The 25,428-nt window shown below is 53.3% G+C and overlaps 8 protein-coding genes across 8 annotated transcripts; 5 read left to right on the plus strand and 3 right to left on the minus strand.

The window, feature by feature from the left end:
• Positions 1–1,422: 1,422 nt before the first annotated feature.
• Positions 1,423–2,217, minus strand: BBA_07625 (uncharacterized protein; the record flags this gene model as incomplete). Its single annotated transcript, XM_008602722.1, has 1 exon — positions 1,423–2,217. One exon carries the CDS (start codon positions 2,215–2,217, stop codon positions 1,423–1,425), a length of 795 nt encoding a protein of 264 aa, XP_008600944.1.
• A 569-nt stretch (positions 2,218–2,786) lies between these two features.
• BBA_07626 (MFS transporter, putative) lies at positions 2,787–4,439 on the plus strand (the record flags this gene model as incomplete). Its single annotated transcript, XM_008602723.1, has 4 exons — positions 2,787–3,201; positions 3,271–3,403; positions 3,460–3,868; positions 3,924–4,439. The coding sequence occupies 4 exons, from the start codon at positions 2,787–2,789 to the stop codon at positions 4,437–4,439; spliced, it is 1,473 nt and encodes a 490-aa protein (XP_008600945.1).
• Positions 4,440–4,547: 108 nt separating this feature from the next.
• On the minus strand, positions 4,548–5,450 carry BBA_07627 (oxidoreductase, short chain dehydrogenase/reductase family; the record flags this gene model as incomplete). The annotated part of the gene is made up of 3 exons (XM_008602724.1): positions 4,548–4,631; positions 4,681–4,769; positions 4,826–5,450. 3 exons carry the CDS (start codon positions 5,448–5,450, stop codon positions 4,548–4,550), a joined length of 798 nt encoding a protein of 265 aa, XP_008600946.1.
• A 1,640-nt stretch (positions 5,451–7,090) lies between these two features.
• On the plus strand, positions 7,091–12,746 carry BBA_07628 (ankyrin repeat containing protein; the record flags this gene model as incomplete). Its single annotated transcript, XM_008602725.1, has 3 exons — positions 7,091–10,327; positions 10,379–11,339; positions 11,398–12,746. 3 exons carry the CDS (start codon positions 7,091–7,093, stop codon positions 12,744–12,746), a joined length of 5,547 nt encoding a protein of 1,848 aa, XP_008600947.1.
• Positions 12,747–12,983: 237 nt separating this feature from the next.
• Positions 12,984–15,793, minus strand: BBA_07629 (SNF2 family DNA-dependent ATPase; the record flags this gene model as incomplete). The annotated part of the gene is made up of 4 exons (XM_008602726.1): positions 12,984–13,879; positions 13,937–14,864; positions 14,990–15,231; positions 15,286–15,793. 4 exons carry the CDS (start codon positions 15,791–15,793, stop codon positions 12,984–12,986), a joined length of 2,574 nt encoding a protein of 857 aa, XP_008600948.1.
• Positions 15,794–16,815: 1,022 nt separating this feature from the next.
• On the plus strand, positions 16,816–17,547 carry BBA_07630 (Rieske domain-containing protein; the record flags this gene model as incomplete). The annotated part of the gene is made up of 2 exons (XM_008602727.1): positions 16,816–17,208; positions 17,278–17,547. The coding sequence occupies 2 exons, from the start codon at positions 16,816–16,818 to the stop codon at positions 17,545–17,547; spliced, it is 663 nt and encodes a 220-aa protein (XP_008600949.1).
• A 527-nt stretch (positions 17,548–18,074) lies between these two features.
• Positions 18,075–19,766, plus strand: BBA_07631 (family S53 protease; the record flags this gene model as incomplete). Its single annotated transcript, XM_008602728.1, has 1 exon — positions 18,075–19,766. The coding sequence occupies one exon, from the start codon at positions 18,075–18,077 to the stop codon at positions 19,764–19,766; it is 1,692 nt and encodes a 563-aa protein (XP_008600950.1).
• A 3,856-nt stretch (positions 19,767–23,622) lies between these two features.
• BBA_07632 (oxalate decarboxylase family bicupin) lies at positions 23,623–25,170 on the plus strand (the record flags this gene model as incomplete). The annotated part of the gene is made up of 2 exons (XM_008602729.1): positions 23,623–23,687; positions 23,772–25,170. 2 exons carry the CDS (start codon positions 23,623–23,625, stop codon positions 25,168–25,170), a joined length of 1,464 nt encoding a protein of 487 aa, XP_008600951.1.
• Positions 25,171–25,428: the final 258 nt, after the last annotated feature.

The raw sequence follows: 25,428 nt of genomic DNA on the forward strand, positions 1-25,428 counted from the left end.
GCCTCCCGGGAAGCAAATCACGCAGATGCATGAAAGACTCCAGATCTCGTCAATGCAAAACTCGGCGGCTGGCGGTAATCTTGTTGCTACAATCCCGCACTGACATCAGTGATTAGGGTCCGCCTTGGCAACTCAGATAGATGAGCCTGCATAGTGACGGAACTTTATTCAAAAATTTTCACGTTCGAGTCAAGTCCAATACCAGAACACACTAATATTGAATACGGCAAGCCTACAATTTGGCCGAAATCAGCCGCTGTTGATACGATGTTGCATGATTTGTAGATGAGGTTTGCCCTTTCTCCTCTGCGATAGCCACGACGAGGTAACTATACTAAACAACACCAACATCGGGGGTTTAGCGCGCTAATTTCCACCATGAACAGAAATCAATATGCCGGCCTTTTATTAGCGCAAATAGGCGTCTGGTTAACAGCTGCCGTTTTGCTCGTCACGAGCCATCCTCTTCCCCATCGCCAGACCCTTGCAACTTCGGACACGCCGGCGCCCCCCGTCATTGACGATTCAACCACCCCCGTCGCCTGTTCCCCTCCACCACGCGCCATCCACAACCGACCCGCCCCTCTTCATGTCAGAAATTTATTCTCCTTCTTCTTCTTCTTGTTGTATTTTTCCTCTCCCTCCTCCTTAACTGTCATTATCTTGGCTTGGCCCCCATCAATTCGATTCGGTCGCGTGGCCAAATGGCAAGGCGTCTGGCTACGAACCAGAAGATTGTGGGTTCGATCCCCACCGTGACCTTAGAATGTTTCTTTTTTGCTTCTTTTTGTTCTCGATGCTAATTTTTACTCTTTGTTCAGCATTTGTTGCCCTATTCTGACCGTTTGCTGCACATTTTGACAAAATTTTGTGTGATGTGAGTTGAAGACTTTTCTTCCTCGTGCTGCCAAAACGCCCCACCCAGCTCGTTGCGCGCACTGAGCTGGAAAGTCGGGACGACAAAAGCTTCTACTTTACATCAAAGCATATTTTCGAAATGTTTCGGCATAAGTGGTATAATTCACTAAGAATGACTTTCTTCGTGATAATCTAGCTTCAAGACCCGCCAGTCTTGCTGCTCATACCATGTAGTGTATACGGGCACTAACATCTAACGGCGTATTGCTGGTATCGCGTCCATCATATGCTCTTCAGACTCCGACATTCGAGCAGCCCCTCTGTAAAACAGCTCGAGTTGACCAAGCTCAACGCGACATACTGTGGTTTGACTTGCCACGCACAGCGACTCCATATAGCCTCGGCTTCAGGGACCTTCATCTCCCCCAGCACGTGTGGTTCCTCCGGGGGTAAGCCACTCAGTATTGCTTCCTCCGTGGCTTGGGATGAAGCATCGAAGTTGTGCTGCCTTCCCCGCTCGTCCGCATCAGCCCCAGTCAGGGCCATGTGTTCTTGCATGTGCCGCTACTCACTCTGTGTCCATCCCGCCGCCTCTGCCACCGCTGTGTGCATGTCATTCCACGCGGCCGTGTCAATGTTGTCCATCTCCTGTTCGACGTCCCTTTCAAAGTCGAGCCTGAATCGGCTCGGTGGTGAGGAATTAGGACTATCTGTGGTAATCGCCATGAGCAATCGATACAGCCCACTCACCGTTTCAGCATGACTGACGTATTGTAGCACGAGTATGTGGCGCACGTAGTTGCGCGCTTGCTCCTTGTCACCTCTTTCGAGAATTGCGAGGTAGGCTGCTGCGCGAAGCTTTTCAATCTCTGAATCTTGCATGACGATTGGGTGATCGACGATGAACGCTCCCATATCCATAGGGCTGTTGATAGGAATATCGGCAAAGTCAAAGACGTAATCCGCGGGCCGGTCCGGCGGTGATTGAGCAGCATTGTCGCCCGTGCTGGGGACCTCGCTCGCCGGTACAGTAGCCCCGTTTGCTGGTACAGTAGCCCCGTTTGCTGGTACAGTAGCCCCGTTTGCTGGTACAGTAGCCCCGTTTGCTCTCAACAGACCGCGCTGTCTTTTCAGATTCGAAACGTAAGATGCAATTGTATCAAATATCATCTCGTATTCCTCCAGGTAAAATGACCGTAGGTTCGATTCGTTGAGCCAGTATTGCCGCTCATTCCGGCTCCCCTCGACGTCGCGCATCATGTCATCAATAGTTCGGTAATGAGAGAGCAACTGTTGCTCGGTGATGCGCCTGTCCTTAAACTCGCGCGCCTGTGCCAATCGCCATGCGTCCAAGAACATGCGTATGTTGGCCGTAGGATCTGATCCTATCTCGACGTGGTCGGAAACTTCTCGGTGAATCAATTCCAAAAATTCTAGCAGCACTTCAAGACTGTCTATGCGATCCTCCAGCAGTGCGATACGATATTGTTCCACTCTCGATTCCGGGTCATCTTGTTGATTCTGTAGGGTAATTAGTCAGACTAGAAACGACGCGACAATGGCAATGCTGAATACCCGGGTGAACCAACCATTTTGGAGAGCCTATTCTTTCTTTAAAATCTATTACTTTGCCTCTTGATGCATTGTGAGCAAATGCCTAACATCGAAAGTAAAAATAAAAAGCGCATTGGGTGTAGTGTGTCGCTGAAGCAGTCATTCATACCTTCCCAGCGTTGGTTGGCCCAACGCCAGGCTTTTTTGTATGCACTCCGCAGCCTCGACACCTTTGCGTCAGTCAAACATCGGAATCTCATAAACACTGGCTCGCGAAGACGGCTATACAGGCCTGCAGTTGCAAGACGATTCACTTCTTTGGATTGTAGCGCACCTTGTCGTCCACTCTTTACCAATTGACGCAACTGTCAGCCATGGACGGCCACAGCGAAAGTGAGCCGCTTCTGCTGGACGTGGCACCCGTCGAGCATAGACCCGTACCGCGACGCACGTTTTGGAGAGTGGTGCTATTGAGCTACGCCATGCTATTCTGCTCGCAACTCTACGCCTCGTCCTTTAACACGGTTCTATACGAGACCTTGGAAGGCCTGCTGTGTCGCGACATGTACGACGACGTGGGCGACCCTCTGGCGGACCCGCGCTGCAAGGGCGAGGCTGTGCAGTCGGAGCTGTCGCTGCTGACGAGCATCGAAGCCAGCTTTGAGATGCTTCCACCGATGCTTTGCGGCATTGTGTATGGCCTGATTGCGGATGTGTATGGACGCAGGCCGATATTGATACTGTCAACGTTTGGCGCTGTGCTGTATGGTGCCTTGGATATTGCCATCTGTACGTTGATACACAGCACCATGTATTATGGCGTCTTGAAAAAAAAAAAACAACTGAACGAATTTCCAGGCTGGTTTCATGATTACGTGCACATCAAATTCTTCTGGGCGGTGCCCATTGTCTACTTTTTCACGGGCGGCGGCTTGGTGGCAGCCAGCATAAACTACACCGTTGTCACAGACGTTTCCACAAAGTCGCAAAGGTACACTATTTCTCGCGCATTCCAGGAGAAACGAGCCTCGCTCAACAAATTTCTAGGTCTGCCATATTCTTGGCCATCACCAGTGCGTTTCTCCTGGGCGCCTTCTTCGGAGCCTATCTTGCGGCTGCCCTGTTGCCTCTTGGCCACTATTTTGCCATGTGCGCCATCTTGTCGGTGCAAATACTCGGGCTCTGCGCATCGTGCTTTGTGCCAGAGACTATCACGATTAGGGAGAAGCCGCAAGATAGCGTGAGCGACGCGATGCCTTTCCGGAAGAAGCTGTCGGCGAAGATTGCCCAGTTGCGCGTGCAGTCATTGGCGTCTTTGAGAGACATATTTTGGGGCGGCAACACGAAGTTGACTCTCTTGCTTATGAGCACTCTGTTTACCGGGGTGGGCAAACATTTGGTCAGCAGTGTGATGAAGCAGTATGCTGTCAAGCGTTATGAGTTGTCCTGGGCAAACGTATGTTTCCTTTTAATGCAATAATCTAGCCTGTCTTCACTAACACGATCTACAGGCCGGCATTATTCTGTCCTACGCAAATCTTGTACGACTTGCTCTCTGCTTCGCGGGTATACCTCTACTTGTGACTGCCCTCCGAATGGCCAAAGTTCTCCCTATCATCCAGGACGCCTGGATCTCACGCGTCAGTGTTCTTGTTGCCGTTACATGTAGCTGTCTGGCCGGCGCTGCCCCCGACGTCGGGGTGTTTACTGTGAGTGTCATCCTGTACGCCTTGAGCTCCTGCTTGGAGCCTACGGTACGCAGCTTGGTGGTGGCTATGGGGCGGGACGCGGGCACGGGAAGCATCATTTCGGCCTTGGAAGTGTTGACCGCGGTGAGCATCGCGATAGCGGGACCGGTGATTGCCGCGACTTTCCGGTTGGGTATGAGGCTCGGCGGCGGCTGGATTGGGTTGCCCATGTACATTGGCGGCGGGATCATGGTCCCGGGCGCCCTGATTTTGCTCTTTATGCGGTTCGACAAGGAAGTTGCGGAAGAATTGGCTGAAGAGAGTGAAGGGCTTTTGTAAATGGCAGATCCTAGCCCGAGTCTCTCACTTTATACAGTCATATACCTAGATCCGAGGACGAAAGCGGAATGAATTGAATCATTTATTTTTATTGCATGTGCACGCGCCTCATACCAACGTGTATCCGCCGTCCATTACCAAATTGGCACCAGTCATGTAGCAGCAAGCATCACTCGCGAGGAACACGTAGATCTTGCAATTGTTAGAGAAACTAGCAAAACACCGTATTGGATAGACTTACTCCTTTCAGCTCCGAGGGAGCTGCCATGCGGCCGCCGGGGATCAGAGAGAGCCACTGCTCCATGCGCTCCTTGGGCTGGTCATACAGCACTACCAAAAGTCAGCATCTCAGAAGCCATGACGTACCAAACGCGTATTGCACTCACTATCAGTTTCGACAAAGCCGGGTGACACGCAATTGACCCTCGCAAAATCGACCCATTCCACGGCCAGCACCTTGGCCAGCTGCACCACCGCCGCCTTGGAGGCATTGTACGCCGCCTGACGCTGCGGGACATTGACCAGCGTCGCGCTGACCGACGCCGTGATGATCAGGTTGCCCCGACCCTGCTCTTTGAAGACCTTGCCGGCCGCCTGCGCCGTCCACATGACGCCGTCGTAGTTGACGCTGCTGTTTGCCTGCCACGTCTCCTCGGTGTACTCCAAGCTGGGAATGTCGGCGCAGACGCCCGCGTTGGCGACGACGACGTCGAGACGGCCAAAATCGGCGACAATCTGGCGAATCGTCTCGGCAATGGCGGCGCGCTGGCGCACGTCGCCTTGGTAAGCGGCGACTTTGGCGCCCGTAGAGGCGGCGATTTGGGACGCGGTGTCGTGGGCGTGGTGGCTGCTGCTGTAGATGATGGCGACGGAGGCGCCGGCTTCGGCGAGGCCGCGCGCGATTTCGAGGCCGATGCCGCGGGCGCCGCCCGTGACGGCGGCGACTTTGCCGTGCAGGGAGAAGTGGGAGAGGACGGGAGCGTCTGGGTTGGAGGGGCGGTAGAGGGGCATGGTGAGGAGGGGCTGTGGTAACGCGGGGTGCTGAATGGTGATGAGGAACGAGGGAGCAACGAAAATAAGAGAAAAGTCGTGGATATTGTGAGATGTATGTATGATTTAAGAAAGGACAAATCTAGTCACCGAAGCGAGAAAAATAAAAAATTAAGAACTCGTGAATATATTACGCTTTGCTAGACGCCTTTGACGGGCTCAAAGCCGCGAGTGAAGAGCCGCTCCAGTGGTAGAAGCTTGTACAGCCGCACCAATAGAGTTAGTTGGTTGCTGGCTGGCGTGGAGCTGGACCATCTTTTGCAGTAGCTCCGATCTGGGGAACACCTGTATGGGACTAATTTTTCAATCATGGAATTTTTTGCGTCTAAATACTGTTGGAGACTTTGTAGCAAGCTGTAACTTTGGTCGCGTTCTTGCCCGCAGCTGATGCACGCGAAATCAAAGGATCCATGAATATCAAAGGTTTGCGCGGCGCGTCGTCAGCAAATGAACTATTGTTAGTGCCCGCACCGCGGGAAACAACAATACCTTGGGGACAATGGGACCTAGTCACGTTTTGACGGCCGACTTTCCCAGTATGGGACGAGGACGCATCTCATCGGCCCTTTGGTTTCAATGCCCCAAACTTAATTGACGCAATTCGGTTTCGCTCGGTTTTTCTTGCATTCTACAATGTGACAATGTTGGTAGGTTAGGTAAGGTAGGCTGCGTCAGCGCAAGGACCACTGGGGCCTGCGAACCGGGCAGTGCTGGCGGGCAAAGGCTGGCCGGTTCGCCATATCATTTCCAAAACGAGAACATGATGGCGCGTTGGGGGCTGAGCAGTTGGCGTGGCGCATTTTGGAGCTGATGAATCTGCATGACGATAAAGTTTCAATTGCGTGCGAATGAAACAGAGATGGCTCTCGACGACGGGGATGTGAGGTACCGATCAAGTTGCCGGCAGCTTCTGCCTTGAGGTGCTACAGCGGATTGCGGCGCTAATGTCATAAAGGATCGGCGCTTGCACAGTTTTGAGTATGATGTGCCATCAGAGAGTGTACTAATGGCGTACAAGTATCTAGTTACGTACCTAGGTACAGCTTTTTGTATTTACCTTGCTGTAGCTATTTAGGTAGGCGCAATGTGGGCTGTTTGCTGCTTACTTTCGTGGGAGTGAGCCTCATGCATGTACCTGAAGGGTAAGGCAGATCACCTTGCTTGTCTTGACCAGAATATCGAATTCAAGCTTAGCCCAAGATGCTATTTTAGAATAAAAAACACGAGATGAAATAATAATTAGAGACTGTATTAATAAGACCCAACTGCCCCAAAATCGTGTTTGCTTCCTTTATTAGATACGCTGAGCCCCGCCCTGCTGGCCCTATGCACGCCAAGCAGTTGGTTGCCCCGCTGAGTAAGACTGCTACCTAGATTTCGTTGCCAACTTTGTTTCATCCCTCGTTGTATTGATACAATCTAGCTTCTATTCTTCAGGGTTTTCAATTGTGTATCCATTGGTTCATTTATCATCTATAATTACAAGTTTCCCGCCTCTTTGCTTGGAGCGCCCATCTTTGTTCTTGCCGCAGCACAGTGCTTGTGCCCCCGTTTACCCCAGATGATCCCTTGCAGCGCACCTACCATGTCGCTGTGAGACCATGTCGCCATTTACGCCCAACGAACGCCAAAGGCGAATTCTCCAACTATCATCAGAATGGGGTGTCACACTTCCGCCGGCGCCGGAACCCCTCACCAAACCTCTGCAGAATCCGACATTCAAGGGGCCCGGAGATGACGATGCTGCCGAGAGCTTGATGCAGAGGCGAGCCGCCGATGCCGCTCAGCTGCGACCAAAAGGCGGGCTTTCGAGGGCATTCTCCACGACAAATCTCAAAAAGGGCAAACACTGGGACCCTCGCGAGATAGTCGAGGTTTTAGCTACCCACGTAGCTAACAACGGCTCGCCGGGCGTCGCCGAAGCCCTGATTGAAAAGCTCTCTGCTGCAGGCGTCGACCTGTCGGGGAATCAAAAGCAGAAATCGAGTCTTTTGAGCCGCCGAAAAAGCGTGGATCTTTTGACGGACCGGGCCCGCCTGCTTCGTCTTGCTACTGAGAGCGGCAGCCTGCAAATGGTTCAGGTGCTAATACCTCATGCCGATGCGCTGGCGATTGATGCCAGCATCGCTGTTGCGATTAGAAGAAGCAATACCCCCATTGTGGAATTGCTGCTAAGATATGGCGCCAATGTCGGTGAAATAGCAGACGGGCAGGATGCTTTCCGTCAAGCTTGCGCGCAACATGGACAAGACCCCATGATTGCCATGATTCTTAGTTCGGCAGGGCGACCTTCACCGGCCACGATATCGCAAGCAATGGGTGACGCTTCCCGATCCGGCTGCCTGAACAACGTGTTGCAGCTTAGTCGATCCACCGGAGATGGAAACTATAAAAATGGAGAGGCACTCATCACCGCCGTCAACATGGGCCGGCGAGATATCGCCCTGGCCATCATCATGGGAAACAGACCACCACAGCCATCCTCGCTCAACAGTGCCTTCAATATCCTTCACTCACATCCATCTATAGGCCCTGCTACAAAACTCGACATTGCTGAGCTGTTGTTGTGCGCAGGCGCCACGGGGGAGGCACCGGCCTTGGCGCTGGAGCAGGCCTGCAAAGCGCAGTTTGACGACATGGTATGTCTTCTCTCCTCGTACAACGTCTCTATCGAATACAACCAGGCCTCTGCAATCAAGTATGCCATCAAGAACGGCGAAATGGAACTGGTAGAGAAGCTATTGAGCAGCGCGGCGCCGTTGAGCCCGCAATACGCGTCGTCGTGCGTTGGAATGATACCAAAGCAGGCGTCATTCGACGCGCGAAACTCTCTTCTGATGCAGCTCCTGCACCGTGGTGCCAATGGCCAAGCTCTGAGCCAATGTCTGATTGATTCAGCCGAATCGGGTGATCTCAGCTCGGTTGACTTGCTTCTTAACCCACGATTTCCTCAGCAAAGTCATGGGACCCCAAACGGGTCTGCCTCGCCACTCAGCACGCATGCAGTGGCATCGGCCGATTATCGAAATGGTGAAGCATTACGAACTGCTGTTATCCGAGCCGATGTGCCCCTCGCTCAAAAGATCCTCAAAGCGCGCCCCTCACCCCAAACAATCGCTGCCGTCTTTCCGCTCACGAGGAATCTGCCCGTGCAAGAGCGGCACCAAATGGTGAGCTTGTTCCTGGAAGGCTCGCTTTCTGGCGATTGTCTCCATGCCGCTCTACAAGACGCGCTCGCACCCCCTCAAGCACAGAGAGACGAGAACATTATCAAGCAGCTGCTAGCCAGCGGCGCTGACATCAACTACAATTCTGGAGAAGGTCTTGTGCCGCTCATCAAGCAGATGGACTTGAGTCTCCTTAGCATCATGAAAGCAAGCATGTCTCCCCAGACAGCCGCCTCGCGTATTCCGGATGCAATGAAGGCCTCGGATCATCGATCAAGATTTGAGATGGTAAACATATTTCTTCAAGCTGGTGCAACGATCGGAGTCTCGGAGGTGGCTTCTGCGACCCTGGAGACATTATCGGAAACGCCAGTCGACATGTCGCTTCTCCGACTGCTTCTAGAAACAGGCGGCGCTGATGTGAATGGCTGCGAGGGCGCCATCATGACCAAAGCCATAGAAAATTCAGACCCGAAACTCCTCCAACTGGTACTGTTCTACGGAAGCCCATCAGAATCATCAATAACACGTGCTCTGGATGCTCTGGCCCCGAAATTGTCCAACGATGTCAAGAAGTGGAAATTCGAGGCTGTTCTCTCAAAGTTGACAAAAACGATTGACTTGAATCGTGTGCTGATTCTTGAAGTTCAGTCGATCGTCGAGCACAAAACTTTGCAGCCGAGTTTGGATATCTTGGATATTCTTTTGAATTATAATGCAGATCCGAATGCTTTCAATGCTGCTGCGCTCTGTCATGCTGTCATTGCGGCGGATATCCCAACAATTACCCATCTTCTCCAAGCCCGTATCAAAATCAGACCCGCTAGCTTGGGCATTTCTTTGCCGCATGCACTCAGCATTTCTGATCAATCTGCGCGCCGCTCCGTCACCCAAGCGCTGATCGATGCCGGGGCACCCCCTGCCGAGGTTAACAGAGCTCTTCAGCATGCTATCAAGGCCCACACTCAGGACACAGCACTGATTGAGCTTCTTTCTTCAAAATCAGACATTGGAGAAGGCAATGTTTTGTCACTCGCTGTCGAAAAGGAATCACCAGAGCTCATATCAATTCTGCTGAAGAATGCAAGCTCCTCCCCCCAGGCACGCAGCACAGCCCTGACACGAGCAATGGATATTAAAACGCGGAACCTGCGGCACGATATTTGTAAGCAGCTTCTGGCCTGTGGTGTCCCTGCCGACGCTGCCTCCGTTGCCCTCTTGGTGGCTGCGCGGGACGGCGACGTAGCACTCGGCGATGCATTGATAGTGCACGGCGCGAGCATCACCAAAAACAACGGGCAGGCAATCATTGAAGCCTGTCGTGGCGGCTCCATCGACGTACTCAAGGTTCTACTAAAGCCCGACGGACAAACGTCAAAGCAGACGCTTAATGAAGCATTCCAGGCTGCTACCGAGGTACGAGATTTGGACAAACGCGCCGTCGTTTTCGAGTACCTTCTTCGCTGCGGCGCATCTGGTGAGTTCATCGATGCGCAGCTTCAATCCGCGGCGAGGTATGGTGAACCAGGGGAGAGTCTACTCAAGGTGCTACTGGAAGCTGGAGCAGATCCCAACTATAACAGCGGTGAGGCAATCGTCGCTGCAACGCGGAGTGCTTTTATGAACAGCCTGCAGCTACTTCTAGGTATATGGGATGATGGAAAGAATCAGGTATGCAAACCGTTTTTTTTTGGCTGTTCTTTGACGCTAACCGCTTTGCAGAAATTGCCTTCGCAGCCTACGTTGGTTCGCGCGCTGAAAACGTCCTGGAACCTCAACCGCGACACTCGCTATGCCGTTCTTGAAGATCTAATCAGAGCTGGCTTACAGCCTTGTGAAGATTTACACATTCTTCTCAACTACGCGGTAAATGAGAAAGATCCCGAAGAGCGCCTGGTACGTCTACTCCTCGACAATGGTGCTTCAGCTACTTCGAACAGCTGTAAGACCTTGGTTGATGCCGTGCAGAATATGGCTTCTTCCTGTCTCTCACTTCTGCTGCAACGCGAGATTGCGCAAGATGATATCAACCAAGCCTTCAATGGAGCTTTCACTGCAGAGACCTTTGCCAATTGGTTTACTTCCAGTGGTCTTGAGACAGCTCAACTACTTCTGGACAAGGGCGCAAGCGGAGATGCGTTGAGCCAATCTCTGCTGCTGGTCATGCAAAAGTCAACTCCAGAAACCACTGATCTTGCAGACCAGTTTGTCCAGGTCCTGGTGTCCCACGGTGCCGACGTCAACTACAACCGAGGCCTTCCTTTGCAGCAGGCTGCATCGGTGGCAAACGTAGAGTGGACACGCAAACTTCTGGGTCGCAAGCCAACGTCCGAGACGCTATCTCTGGCGTTGCATTGCCTTTTTGACACTGCGCTCAGTGAGAAAGAGGTCCTGGGCCTATTCAAACTATTCGTCGAGTTTCGAGACGGGGATGCTCAAGTAGACGTCATGCTGGCCCTGCAAGGGTCGGAACCAGTGTTGGTGCGCGCCATGAGGCAGTATCCGCGTTCGTCTATGATTTTATCAACACTGCTCGATACAGGATATTACCATGATCAGCTCACCACCTTCACACTGCATTCGGACGTAGGTGAGGAAAAGGTCACACTACTCTCTTGGGCCATTGCTCAGCCCCAGAAGCGGATCAGCACAGCCGTCATCAAGCTTCTGATCGAGCGAGGCGGTAAGTAAAAAGGACGCAAATGACACAATACAGTGATTCAGTGCTGACAAAACGACAGCCAAGGTCAACGTGACATCATCCTTGTCAGGCTCGACTCCCCTAACGCTCGCCGTCTTGCATCGCCGCCCAGAAGTGGCCAGGCTGCTGCTCATTGAAGGCGCCGAAGTCGACGTCAATGACTATATGGGCCGCACGCCCCTCTCAATGGCAACCGACATGGATGGCGAAGTCGCTCTGCAGCTTATGACGAGCATCCTCGCTGCCGATCCCTGCCGCGATGACGGCTCCCTGCACAACGCCGCGCGGGAGCTCAACCTCTCCGCCGTCAAGGTCCTCGTCGAGGCCGGCCACGACCCCGATTTTCCAAGCACCCTCCATGACGGCCGCAGCGCCCTCGGTGAGGTCTGCTTGCAGGCCGCGACAACTGACGACGGCGACGAGATGCCGCCCGAGCGCGAGCGGCTCATCCAGAAAGTCATGGCGTTTCTCATCGACGCCGGGTCGGACCTCGCCATTCGCTCCGCCGACGGCAAGCCGCTATTACATCTGTGCTTTGCCTCGCACGCGCCCGTACCCACGACGCGCGCGCTGCTCAAAGCTGGCATGTGGAAGCACATCAACAAGCCGTTTACCCGCTACACCGACGACCGCTACACCTACTCGCCGACCATGTACGTCGCGAAAGCCTCGCCGCCGCTGCCCCGCCGCGACGAGCTGCTCGCCGTTCTGCGCGCCAACCGCGCGGCCGACGTCTTTTACGCCACGTCGGCCTCGGACACGCAGCCCCCTGATGCCATCGGCCTCCCTGACGACCTCGCGTCCATGGAGCGGGCCCGCAGCGCGCGTCTCGCCCGCCTCGCGCAAGAATCGGAGGAGCATGCCGTGACACTCTCGCGCCGCCGCGAGCTCGCCAGCGTCGAGCAGCAAATTGCCTCTACGCGCGCCGCCATGGAAGACGCACGCCTGCAGCGGCAGCACGCCGAGGAGCTGGCCGGCGTGCGCGCCCGTGCGCAACTCGAGGAGTCGATCGCCGCGACGACGCTCCAGCGGCGGCTCGCGGACCAGCGCACCGTGACCGAGGCGGCGATGAACCGCACGCGCGCGCTCGCGGCCGCCGAGACGGACGCCGAGGACAAGCGGCACCGGAAGGCGGTGGAGTGGGAGGGGTCGATCAACAAGGAGCGCGCCGACGCGGCGAGGGCGCTGAGCGCGATACGGATCAGCGAGAGAGAGGCGCTGGAAAGGATTGACCGCGCGGCGGAGCAGAGGGTGGCCAAGAGAATCGAGGCGCAGCGGACGCTGGCCGAGAGCCAGGAGAGGCTGGCGGGACGGCTGGCGAATGGGACAGTCGGGGCTGGTCTGGATCCGCGACGGCAGATTGGGTTCGTGACGGAGGAGCTGAACTAGAGTGATCAGAGACAATGCAACACAATACCAGAAAGGACACGATAAAGGAGGCGGAAACATGATGGCGTCCAAGTACGAACAAGAGCATCGCGAGGACTATGTATTTGATCCTATAATTTGCAGCGTATAATACAGTAGCTGGCAATCCGTCAAAAGACAGTATTCGAATCTTGATGTGTTCCCTTCATTACCAGAACAACGAACACTTTTTCCTTCTTTACCAGTCTAAATCCATTTTTACTTTCCACCCTTAAAATTCATCTTGATCGAGTCCGCGCCCGTTTCCACGACGCAGTAGCCCTCTGCGTCGGCCGTCTCTCCACTAGCCGCCTTTTCATACGCCGCGTCGCTGCGGTCGCACAACACGCGCAGGTCCGCCTCGCTCAGGATGTCGTCGCCGCCCGTCGTTTCAAAGACTTGTCCGTCTTTGAGCAGCAGCTGCTCGAGCGTCTTGGCGTCCACCTGAGCCGCCGCGTCGCCGTCGCCGTCGGCGGCGGCGCCGCTGTCCCCCATTTTCTGGCCCATGGTCTTGAAGCCGCCCTTGCGAATGACGAGCTTCTCCAGACGCCGCTTGGCGTCCGCCGCGAGCAGCAGCTGCTCCTCGACGGTACCGCGCGTGGCGAGGCGGTAGACGATGACGGGCCGCTGCTGGCCGATGCGGTGGCAGCGGTCCTGCGCCTGCAGGTCCTGCTGGGGGTTGAAATCCGAGTCAAACAGGATGACGGTGTCGGCGCTGGCCAGGTTGATGCCCTGGCCGCCGGCGCGGGTGGATAGCAGGAAGACGCGATGGTCTGGGTCCGTGTTGAACCTGTGTATTTGCTCGCGACGCGACTGCTGCGACACGCCGCCGTCGATGCGGCAGACGTTCCAGCCGCGCAGCTCGCGGCAGTAGTCCTCGAGAATGTCGAGCTGCATCGCGAATTGCGAAAAGATGAGCACCTTGTGGTCGAGCGCAAATAAGTGGTGCAGCAGCCGATCGAGAAGCAGCATCTTGCCAGAGGCGGTGACGATGGACTCGTCGACGGGTGTCTCGGTGGCTATGGCCCAGGGATTGTAGAAATTGTGTGGTGAATTGCACACGAGGCGATGCTGAGCAAGGGTATTTCCCAACTTCTTGGCGGCGATTTGCTTTTCTTTTTTGTGAAGGGATTAGATGAGAGCAGACTCATGCAGGGAAGTTTTGAACTTACTGGCTAGCTCGAGGTTCTGGGCGAGCTCAATATCCTCGGCTGATCTCGAATCTTCTTCTGGGGCGGAATCTTTGGCACTTCCCATCTCTTGAACGAGTTTGGCTTCAAATTCTGCGTCTGAAAGATCGTCATCGTCTTCTGAATCATCTTTGTATGCTTGTGACTTTCTGGGACGGCCACGTGTGGATGCCGGTGTAGACCCGCGGCTGGACCTTGCACTCTTTGGCTCAGGTTCTGTCGGTGTCTGGCCTTTTCGCTTGAAGCCGCTCTTTACGGGGGGGGGAGTGGCTTCTCCTTTTGGCTGTACAGACTTTGCGCGAGTAGACTTGCCCATCATTCTAGTAAAGGCATTGGCCGGCGATGCTGTTGTCTTGTCTTGTGGTTGTTTGCCTCTCGGACTTTCCCGAACCGGAAGTGAAATCTTCTTTTGCTTTCTGTCGACCTTGAGGTTCTCCGATGCTAGTCTCGCCGACATGATTTGCTTTTCCACCTTGTTCTGAAGAAATTCACGGGTGTCAATATTCTTGTTGCTGAAAACATTGTACAGATCCGTCTGCTCCTTGGTCATTGGCGCAAAGAGCACGTATTCGCGCTTCCGAGGGAGGTATGCAGCGACGTCTTGTTTGATCCGACGGAGCAGCAGCGGCTGTAGAATCAGATGCATCTTTTTGACCAAGTCTTGCTTCATCTGATCCTGTATAAACTCCTGGGTCCCCTCTTCATCTTCGAGCCCCGAAAAGTCGAACCAAGATTCAAAGGATTCCCAGTCTGTGAAAATGTTGGGTAGCAAAAAGTGTAGCAGAGACCACAACTCTTTGAGGTTGTTTTGTAAAGGCGTGCCGGTAATAAGCAGACGGGTAGCAGAAGTAAATTGCCGAAGCTCTTGAAAAAGCTTGGCCTCGGAATTCTTCATACGGTGTCCTTCATCCTATCAATTGGTCAGTAGAGCGCACGTGCTGTAGTTTGCTGCATACTTGCAATAATGATGAATTCCCAATTGATGCGCGATAGAAAAGATTTGTCTTGAAGGACCATTTCATAGGATGTACAGACGACCGGGAACTTGTCCGTGGGGCGACCGGCGTGCAGATGCTTCATCATTTTGCTGGAAAAGATTTGCTGGCGCTGCTCGCGTGTCCCGTGATACATTATCACCGGGATAGATGGCGTCCAATTCCCAAATTCATCCATCCAATTTGATAGCGTGCTTAAAGGCGCAACGATGAGATGGGGCCCAAGATAGTTTTCTTGCTCTCGAAGCAAAGCAATGAGGGCTATTGTCTGGATGGTTTTGCCTGAGCTTGTTAGCCTACATGTATTCCAGAAGATATCACATAATATTGGCTTACCCAGTCCCATTTCGTCTGCAAGAATTCCGCTCATGCCCTGCGAACAAATCTCATACATCCAAGTAAGGCCCTCTAATTGGTAGTCACGCATGGTACCACCAACCAGGCACTTTGGTTGCTTGGCCATCTGCAGGTCATGTTCCCCAAGGGTTTGACCGTCCAGGCTACTTCCCACTCGTCCAAGGACTTGCGTTTTTTTGGTCAAGATGTCGCTGAACGCCGCACTCTTCATAAGGAGCTCGTCGAGCTGTCTAGCCTGGGCTTCACGCTCCGCCTTGGTCTGTGCCTTTTTCGTTCTACGCTTACGGGCAACAGCCTGACGGCGCTTTTCTTCTGCTCGGTTATTGGCAATGCGGGCCTTGTCCTCTTCCTTTTCGAGTTCATCGTCGTTTATCATCTCGGGGTTGACCTGTGGCGAGCGTGCTGGCGGCGGGGAGCTCGCGGGGCTGGAGCCATCTCTTGCTTTGGACATGATGGACTCGACGTCGGAAGACGAGCCTGCATCCATTATTTTTCCCGAATATCCAATGCTAAAATTCGAGATTCTCGATGCAGAGGCGGTTTCAGCTGAGCTGATTCGCAAGGAAGAAACCAATCTTCGCAGAATGATTATTGCCGGAATGCGATGGCGCGCGACGCTAAGAGGATCGTGAATTGCCACTCAGATTGCGTTCACCCTGGCGGACTCGACCTCGCGGCGCAGTAAAATCAATTGAGGCAGAGACAAATACCAGATGAGTTGAGGTATAGATAAAAATCTGCAAACGGAATTTGAAGAGACAGCAACACTATATGTCATGGCAGAGAGAATGCATGACGTCGCGATCGGGCCCTGTGTTAAATCCCTGAAACGCGACGCGGAAAAGGGCGCACGCGAAGTCACGTGTAGCTGAAATGGTGATCGTTTAAAGATATTTAGTTGGCAACGCATTGGCATCAAAGAGGATGTTCACGTGCAGATAAACTTTTATCTTAAATCCGGTCATCATCAAGTCCAAGTCACCAGGTCTTGACAATTGTTTTCTGCTGTCAATTGTTATCTTGGTAGCCGATGCAATGGTGGAATGCCAAATGCAGGACCAGTAATTCGTACATGGCGGAGGCGTAGGCGGAGGCCGATGACCATGTACCCTGTTCAAAACCGTAGATCGAAATGAGTCTATGAAGGGAAAAAACGGACAAAAGAAAAAACAAAAGAAGAGCGATTTTCTTTGGTTCAGGCAGGGCGAAATCAGGGCAGCCACATTTGTCAGACAGCCACGAATCTCGGCGAGTGCTGCAGGCTGCAGCCACTGACTTGAGAGGGTGTGCTGAAACGGCTGCCGGCCTAGTGGACCACGATGCTCCCTCTCTGTCCCCCGCCATATACATATAATAAGGTGAATTGATTATTCGAAACTTCGGACAACATCATTCATAGGTTAACATTACTTTGTATGTTGGCCTTAACTTATACAAAAAGGGCAACTCGCGTGGTGTGGACTTTTGTATTGCCCACTCGCCCCCCTATCGTGTGGGGGCGTTCACGTAATGGCGGCGGAAGAGATCCAAGCAAACGACTACGATATTTTCCTCCATCTTCTCTTCTCCTCCCCGCCATTGCGCATTCTCCATACGTATATATCACGAACCATGAATTACCTTTGGCCCCCGACCAGGCCACAAGCTCAATGGGTTTTTGTGGGACCTCTGGCGCAATTCCCCGACGTCGGCGCTGATGAGGGCAATCTAATCCAGCCACGGGCTTGCAACGCCAAGAGGCTGCCCGGCTGCCGCATCTTGGTTGTCCCCAAGACGGATCCTTCGCACGCAGCCGAGATTGCCATTCCGTCCGGCGCGGCAACATCTCCGAGCGAAGGCCAAGACTTAAAGGACCAGGTTGTGGTGTTTCGGTATCGCAACAAGGTGCACGCCGTCGACCATGTGCGTATTTAGTCTGAGACGAAACCCGTGTTTCTGCCGCTACTCTGCTAACTGTCGCCGTAACCCCAGCAATGCCCGCACAATGCATATCCCTTGTCCAATGGGACGCCCTTTGACATTGAGGACTTTGGCATCGTCCTCAGCACAGGTCTGACCTGCCCAAAGCATGGCTGGTCCTTTGATATATTTACTGGACAGTCGGACCGTGGCCTTTACAAGCTTCCCGTCTGGGAAGTCCAGCTCCGGGATGTAGATGGTAATCCGTGGTCAGGCAGTCTAGCGAATAGCCCCCCCGACGGCCAAACCGTGTGGGTGCGGAGACGACAGAGAATCGGCTAAAAATTATAGCCCCCCCTTGCTATACCTCACCTTTAGGGCAGGTCATCTCAATCGTCGCAGATAACTTGGCTGGGCGACCCGAGCACTCTCCACTTGGAACGATGAGACCACCGGGTTCCGCCATGAGATCGCCACTGTATCCGCCAATTGGGGCTGGTCAAGTCCCAAAGTTTCTGGTCTGGCAGTGGTAACGCAGACGCTTCTTGATTGTTGCGTTATCTGTTCCACTCGCAAAGCAACCGGCCTGCCTGCCTTCTATGCTTGCCTTCTTCTTTAGGCAAGTGCGTCCATGCGGTTGGCTAATCCGATTGGCTGATGAAATTGTCGGATGCAACCCCTCCCCGCCTTGTTATTGCATCATGCGTCGGTTTCAACTGCTTCGCGAATCACACGGTGAACCCAGAACACCAAAAGCAAAAGTACTGGTTCCCCCGCCAGTATTTAAGAGTCGTTGGCCCCTTTTCCTCTTTCTTGACTACTATCTCATGAGCCGTCACAATTAATTTTTTTTACCAAAGCTCCTCGCTATGGCTTTCCTTCTCCCAGTTCTCGTGGCTACATTGGCTGTCGCCTCCCCCTTGAACCAGTTCATCACCAAGCAAGCTCTTCCCTCTGTCCCCAACGGATGGCAGCTCAAGGCCTCTGCGCCAGCGGACGAGAAATTGAATCTCCACATCCGCCTCAGAGAGGAGAATATAGACCAGCTGCAGAAGCGCACTCTGGAGATCAGCGACCCTGACCATGCCGACTACGGCAAGCACCTTACCAAGGAAGAGGTCGATACTCTGACTGCTCCTACCAAGGACACTGTTGACTCAGTCACCGAGTGGCTGTCTTCTCACGGCATTGACGCCGGTCAGGTCAACAGCGGCTTCCTTACCATCTCCGTCAGCGTTGACGAGGCCAAAAAGCTACTCGATGCTGACTATGGTGTCTACACTCATGCTGCCACTGGTCGCGAGACTATTCGTGCCACCAGCTACAGTCTGCCTCAATCTGTTCATGGTGCCATTGATATGGTCCAACCTACCACTCTCTTTTCCGACCTTGGATTGACCAAGAACATGATCCCCATTCAGGAGGTTCCTGCGTCTTCCAACCAGGCTCGCACTGGCGATGTTTGCGCCAAGGAAGGCTCATCGACCAAATGTCTTCGCCAGAACTACAACGTTCATGGCTACAATGCCTCTACGGGCAAGACCACATTTGGCATCACTGGCTTCTTGGGAGAAGTTCCGGATCCCACCAGCCTCAGCAACTATCTGAAAAAGTACGATAGCGATATTCCCTCCAACACCTCTTTCACCGTCGTACCCATTAACAATGGCCCCACCAAACCTGGTGGTGTCGGCGAAGCGGATCTCGACGTTCAAATCTCGGTTGCGTTGGTCCACCCCATTGAGACCGTCTTCTACTCTACTCCCGGTAGCCCCCCAACCACTGGACCTGGTGGTGAGCAAAACGAGCCGTACCTCGACTGGCTCAAGTACACTTTGGCTCTGGAGCACCCTTCCCAGACTTACTCCATTTCTTATGGTGACGATGAGCCCACTGTTCCCGCAGACTATGCCGACGCGGTCTGTGCCCAATTCTTGAAGCTAGGCGCTCGTGGTGTCAGCGTTCTCACTGCTTCCGGTGACTCGGGCGCTGGAGGCAGCAGCGCTTGCCAGGATGGCAAGGTCACTTACAAGCCCTCCTTCCCCGCCAGTTGCCCTTGGGTCACCACTGTCGGTGGGACTACCGGATATGGCTCCAACGAGCAGGGCTTCCCCGATGGTGGCGGTGGTTTCTCTAACCACTTTGGCACTCCCGACTACCAAGCTGATGCTGTCAAAGCTTACGTTGCAACACTCGATAGCTCGACTAAAGCCGCCTTTAACGCGTCTGGACGTGCCTACCCTGACATTGCGGCCCTCTATACCAACTTTCCCGTCTTTAGTGGTAGCCGTGAGGGCAGAAGCGGCGGCACCAGCGCCTCTACCCCGACCACCGCTTCCATCATTGCTCTCCTCAACGACTTTCTTGTTTCCAAGGGTAAGAGCCCTCTCGGTTTCCTCAACCCGTGGCTCTACAAGAAGGGCAAAGACGGCCTGCGTGACATTACCAAAGGTCAGAACAACGTCTGCTACACGCAAAAGGCTTTCCCTGCTGCCAAGGGCTGGGATGCTTCTACTGGTCTGGGTGTGCCTGACTTTGGCAAGCTCAAGGCGCTCCTGTAGACGGATCAAGGAAACAAGTACATTTTTAGCATACATACTGTAATGAATATGAATAACGAAGCAGAGTTTGATGAAGTGTTGATTCAGTCTTTTTTGAACTGGTGAGGCATGTCTAGATTCTTCGTGTCTCGTCACCATGAAGTTTACGGGTCTCGGCTGCGTATAGATGGACCGATCATGAATATTAACACTAGCTGATCCGAAGACAACATGACCATTTTGGTTCGACGCTCTCACACGCCACAGCCACCTACGATGTAAAGCACCACCACTACGCCTCCGGGGTCGAATGAATTTTTGAAAGGCGAAAAAAAAAAAAAATACAATATCTGGCTCGCTTAATTTGTACGCTATCGGACTGTGCGTGGTCTTGTTTATTCATACTAAACGGCCTGGAAACTCATAATACTCGCGCGCCATAAGGGTTGTCAAAAAACTGCTGCAGTGACCAACAGTACGAAAGTGAAGCATGCACATGGATGCGAGCCGAGAGTTTTTTTTTTTTTTTTTTTAAAAAAAAATTATTCCTTAGATCAGAGCAAGGACATGGTGTACTTTTTCTACAACAGAAAGACGACTGATAAATTACGAGTCCAGTCTGAGATAATTGGGAGTCAGAGAAGGAAGAATACGGAAAGGCATCGAGCGAGATTACCGGAGAAGAATGGACTGCTGATATTGACGCCGAAGATATTTATCCTTAGGGCGCCGACGGTTCTGGGCGACAGAATCTAGGGATGCTTTGATTGCAGGGTAGACCAAGAATGCTATCGAGTCATCATAGCAACAGTAAAGCAAATTCTTCATTTTCTGCACAGGTATATCTGATGCGTCGCCAGAAGCGCCGTCTGCGCCATTGTAATTTTTCCTTGTTTATCTCTATACTGACATACAACTGCAAACCTCGCTAGAATACTATGGATTCAATATTAATCATGCGGCTGACAAGTTGCTTGATCAACTGTAAGATTAATATGAACCTTTGACGGGGCCGTTGATGTGCACATCAGTCTCTGTGTGGTCCCTTGAGGTGATGGCTGAATTGACTCATTTAAGCGGCTGTGAGCCAGGCCATTCTTTTCATCTATTCAGCCATCGGTATCGCGTCTTTGCGATACTTGCAAGGCAATCACATTACCGCGCAATGCAACAAACCCGGCGCTCTTTTTGATTGAAGCAACTTCGTCTTTCGTATCCGGCAAATCTTTCAGGCGTGCTTGGCTCTTTGAACCAGTGCGCCGTACAACGTTGGTCAAGGCGATACTGGATTTGTCGGCCGTAAAAAACGGCATGCAGTTCTCGGCGGGCTAGATGTGACGATGAGATTGCTCAGAGTGTGCCTAACCACCAAATCTCGAACGCAGGATGCGAACCGTCATGAGCGCTGATGTTTGTACTGTCAATTATCAGCAAAGACCAAGTTTGATGTCGGGTTCTTCATTTTTTGATGGTGGCCCCGGAACCAAGATCCGAACCAAGTATGCATGGGGCAATATATATACTGCGTCGTGTACATACATGAGCGACGCGCGTGCTGCTTGCAGTACATATCGTACCGTGCCGACGGTGCCGTTATGCGGGGGACGATCGTTTTCGCTATCCGCCATTCGCTGTCATTTGTCTCTTTATCGATTCTTCTCCTTCTCCTTTGATTGTTCCCCAGACTTTTGATTTTCACACATGTGCGAGCTCGCAAGATCTATACTGCTGCGTTTGACGCCCACATCGTCTGACCGATGCCGAGATTGTCGACCCTTTTGTCGCAGCATGTGCATTGTTAGAGAAAGGATTCATAGAAAATGTAGTGTGTGTATAATACCAATTCAGTACGTATAGTGGTACGACGCCCTCGGTGGTGTGGATGTGCAACGGCTGGCTGGATACGACATATGTACCCGGGGGATTAATTACACATAGCTCATAGTGGTTGTAAAACTAGGTCGCAGTGGGCAGCGAAAGGGCCAGAGGCAGTTAATATCGGAGAATTCAGCAACCCTGCTTTGCCGAGCGGAGTACTCCATTCGAGGATGTCTGGGGTAGGAGGCAGGTTGGCCGACACGTATAAATGTCCCCCCTTGTTGCATGCTTTGGTACATGTACTCGCTTGAACAAGCAACAACATCGGCATCGCATAGACACAGCAACAACAGTGATACAAGGCAGTTGTTCTTTCCATCTTGTTCGCCGCTCGGCTTGTCTAGCCCATGCTAGTACAATGGACAGAAGCGTGGCATGACATGTCACTCTGGCGGCGCACCAATGCACAGCAACGATTCATACCAATTTTCCCTGTTACAACGTCTGCTCTTTCAAGCAAGAGTTCGTATCTGTATGATGCCCAACTTGTTCTCGGCGCAGATACTACTAGGGCGTCATTGGCTTGTGGGTATGCCACGTCTCGAGCATAAGAGACAAGGTTATCATGTTTGAGTTGGCAGCTCGCACGGCTACCTTGGAAGCTGTGTCAATTAGAGTGGTCGGTGACGGGATTTGGGGGTTCTCCTTGCATCGGGTAATTCTGTCACCAATCTCATGCCCTAGCTAGCGTCCTTGCCGAGTCATCTCGGTCCCAAAAGCATCAACGTTGTTGCCCAATGAGCTCGACTTCCGATGCTGCCATCCGATGAGGTCATAGCGGGAAAACATGGACAATTCTGCGAAAAGAAGCTTGGCAATTTACTTTGATGATGTGGTCACAACTAAAACTGACAAACCACATTTTTCCATTTTTTCCCATAAGTAGGTTTTCCATGGAACAAGCGGTAAGACTAGTCTTGGCCGCCGATCTGTCTGAGCCTCCTCCCTCCGCAGACGTTGCTGAGCCGCGATGAGTTGCATTATTAATGACCAAAGCAAAGCGAAAAGCTCGCCAAGAGGGGTTTTTCCCGCAGGGACCCGGTTATCACGGCCACGCGTATGCACGGGTCGCGGCAGCTCTCTCATCAACAGCAGACTCCAAGGCGTTGCGACTTGACGGACCTATTTCGGCAAAAGAGGATATGCACACCGACCATCTGACTGCTCTCCCGCATCCCCAGTCTGCCCGGGGCCGATGCGGATCTGAGACCCTCTTTTTTGCTGGAACCTATGCAACGCAATCGGGTGTTCGGCATGTACTAACTACCTCTAGCTATCTAGTGGCGCATGATGGGAGGGGGGGAAGCGAGAACTTTGTCTACCCACGGCCACGGCCACCGCGAGAGAGAGAGAGAGAAGCGGGAGCGGCACAAGAGCGCACGATTGCTTTCATATGCAGCCAAGGCCCCAAGGGCCAGCAGATAGCTCCAAGGGGGGCAGTGCAGGGACTTGAGCTACAACGCTTTCCTTGCGGGACACATGTGCCGGCGTAGCATCACCGAATGCAGCTACTTGCGGTGGCGGCTGTCGCAAGAGGCTCCAACTAGTTACGTTGGCATCTTTTTTTTTGTGCGAATCGACCTTGTTCCTCCCTAGATAACTAGAACTGTGTGGCACGGATGCCCCGTGGAGCCCAACGTCGGACTCTAGATTTAGGTTGCCCACACGCAACCAATGATGATGGATGGATTTCGAGTCTCGATGATTTGATCACTCCGGAATGCGCGGCTCATCAAGGCTAGATAGATTTTTGTAGGCCCGGACACACTCGCATGACGATATTGACTCGTGCGAATCTGGCGGCATCTCGATGCCGAGCTCTGGGTGTCAAAGCACTAGGAAAGGGCGAGAGTATTTAAAGAGGGCAAGACGGTTCTCCGAGCTCTGTCGTTGAAGCACTAGATAAGTTGAACAGTATTTCAACGCAAACCGTCTGCCAACTTGTCAGAAGCTCTTCAGCTCGATTTAAAGGCAGCCACATCGGGATCGTGCAGCTACCATGATGTTTAGCTCAAAAACATTACTACTTTTGTCCTTGACAGGTAGTGCTTACGGTGCGCCACAGTAAGAAAACGACCTCTTTTTTTTTTTCCAACATCTTACTACTACTGCATGACAAGACGCTGACAGGGGGTTCCCAACTACAAGAATCAAGTATGCCGGAAACACTGGCCCGATCGCGGGCGTCACACCCCCCTTGGCTAGCGTGCAGGCTCCGGTCGGCGGCCTTCGCGGCGATGCCAGTCTTTTGGGCGGCAACGCCAAGATTCCCGACGTGACAAAGCAGAGCGCCGAGGTGGACAATCCCACGCTGGTACAGGGGCAAGACGCCGATGCCGACCTGGGCCTGTACCTCGACTTTAACAGCGCGGACAAGCCGGAGCCGTACCGCGGCAGCAAGGGCGCCTCGGCCGACGGCGCGCGCACGTTTGCGTACGAGAAGCTGAACCCGGACCTCTTTGCGCCGCCGGGCACCGACGCCGGCAGCGTGCCCAACGCCATGTGGCCGATGGGCCTGTCGCACAACCGCTTCGGGTCCGGCGAAAAGTCGGGCTGGGCGCGGCAGCAAAACACGGACGTGCTGCCGAGCGCGACCGCCATGGCGGGCGTCGACATGAAGCTCGCGCCCAACGCGTACCGCGAGCTGCACTGGCACACGGCGGCCGAGTGGGCGCTGGTTTTGAAGGGGTGCGTGCGCGTCGCCGCCGTGAATGACGAGTCGCAGACGTTTACCGACGACTTGTGCGCCGGCGACGTCTGGTTTTTTCCCGCCGGCGTGCCGCACTCGATTCAGGCCTTTGACCAAGGGGTCGAGTTTTTGCTCGTCTTTGACCAGGGCGACTTTGACGAGAATGGCACCTTTCTCGTGTCGGAAATGTTTGCCCGCACGCCCACGTCGGTGCTGGCCAAGAACTTTGCGGCGCCCGTCGACGCCTTTCGGGACATTCCGCAAAAGGAGCTCTACATTTTCGACGGCACGCCGCAGCCCAAGGATATTGCCAAACAAACCGTTACGGGCCCCGCGGGTGCCGTGCCCGTCGCGCACGCTTACACGTACCACTGGTCGCAGCAGGAACCGTTTGAGACGCCCGGCGGCACCGTCAAGATTCTCGACCCGACCAGCTTTCCCATTGCCGCGGGCTTCTCCGCCGCGCTCGTCACGGTGCGGCCGGGCGCGATGCGCGAGATGCACTGGCACACGACCTCTGACGAATGGGACTACTTTTTGCAGGGCTCCGGCCGCGCCACCGTGTACAAGGCGCCCGACGCGGGCCGCACCTTTGACTTTACCGCCGGCGACGTCGGGTATATCCCAAAGGCAGGCGCGCACTATGTAGAGAATACGGGCACCGAGGACCTCGTGTTTTTGGAGGTGCTGCAGGCGCCCAAGTTTACCGACATTTCGGTCGCGCAGTGGCTGGCGCTCACGCCCAAGCAAGTCGTCAAGGATCATTTGCATCTGGACGACGCGGTGCTGGATAACATTCCAAAGGAAAAGACGATACTTAAGCAGGGAAACACAAACTTGACTGCTTTGAGCTCATGATTTTTCAATTTTAGTACCTTTTTTCTTTTTTCCTTTTCTTTTTTTTTTTTCAGTCAATTCTTCCTCTCATGGTTGCATATATGGAGCTTTCCTGGCGTTGTTCAGTCTTGCCTTGTTTTCTTTATTATTAGTGTTGGTACTATTTATTCTCTCATGGCGATCCCTGGGCGGTTGCAGCGATGTATTTTGGCAAAATAATTCTTACGCCCTCACAATCACTAATTCTACATGATGCTGTCCATGCCTCGAACCCTAAAA

The sequence above is a fragment of the Beauveria bassiana genome, assembly GCF_000280675.1.
Source record: "Beauveria bassiana ARSEF 2860 unplaced genomic scaffold BBA_S00026, whole genome shotgun sequence".
Taxonomy (NCBI): domain Eukaryota; kingdom Fungi; phylum Ascomycota; class Sordariomycetes; order Hypocreales; family Cordycipitaceae; genus Beauveria; species Beauveria bassiana.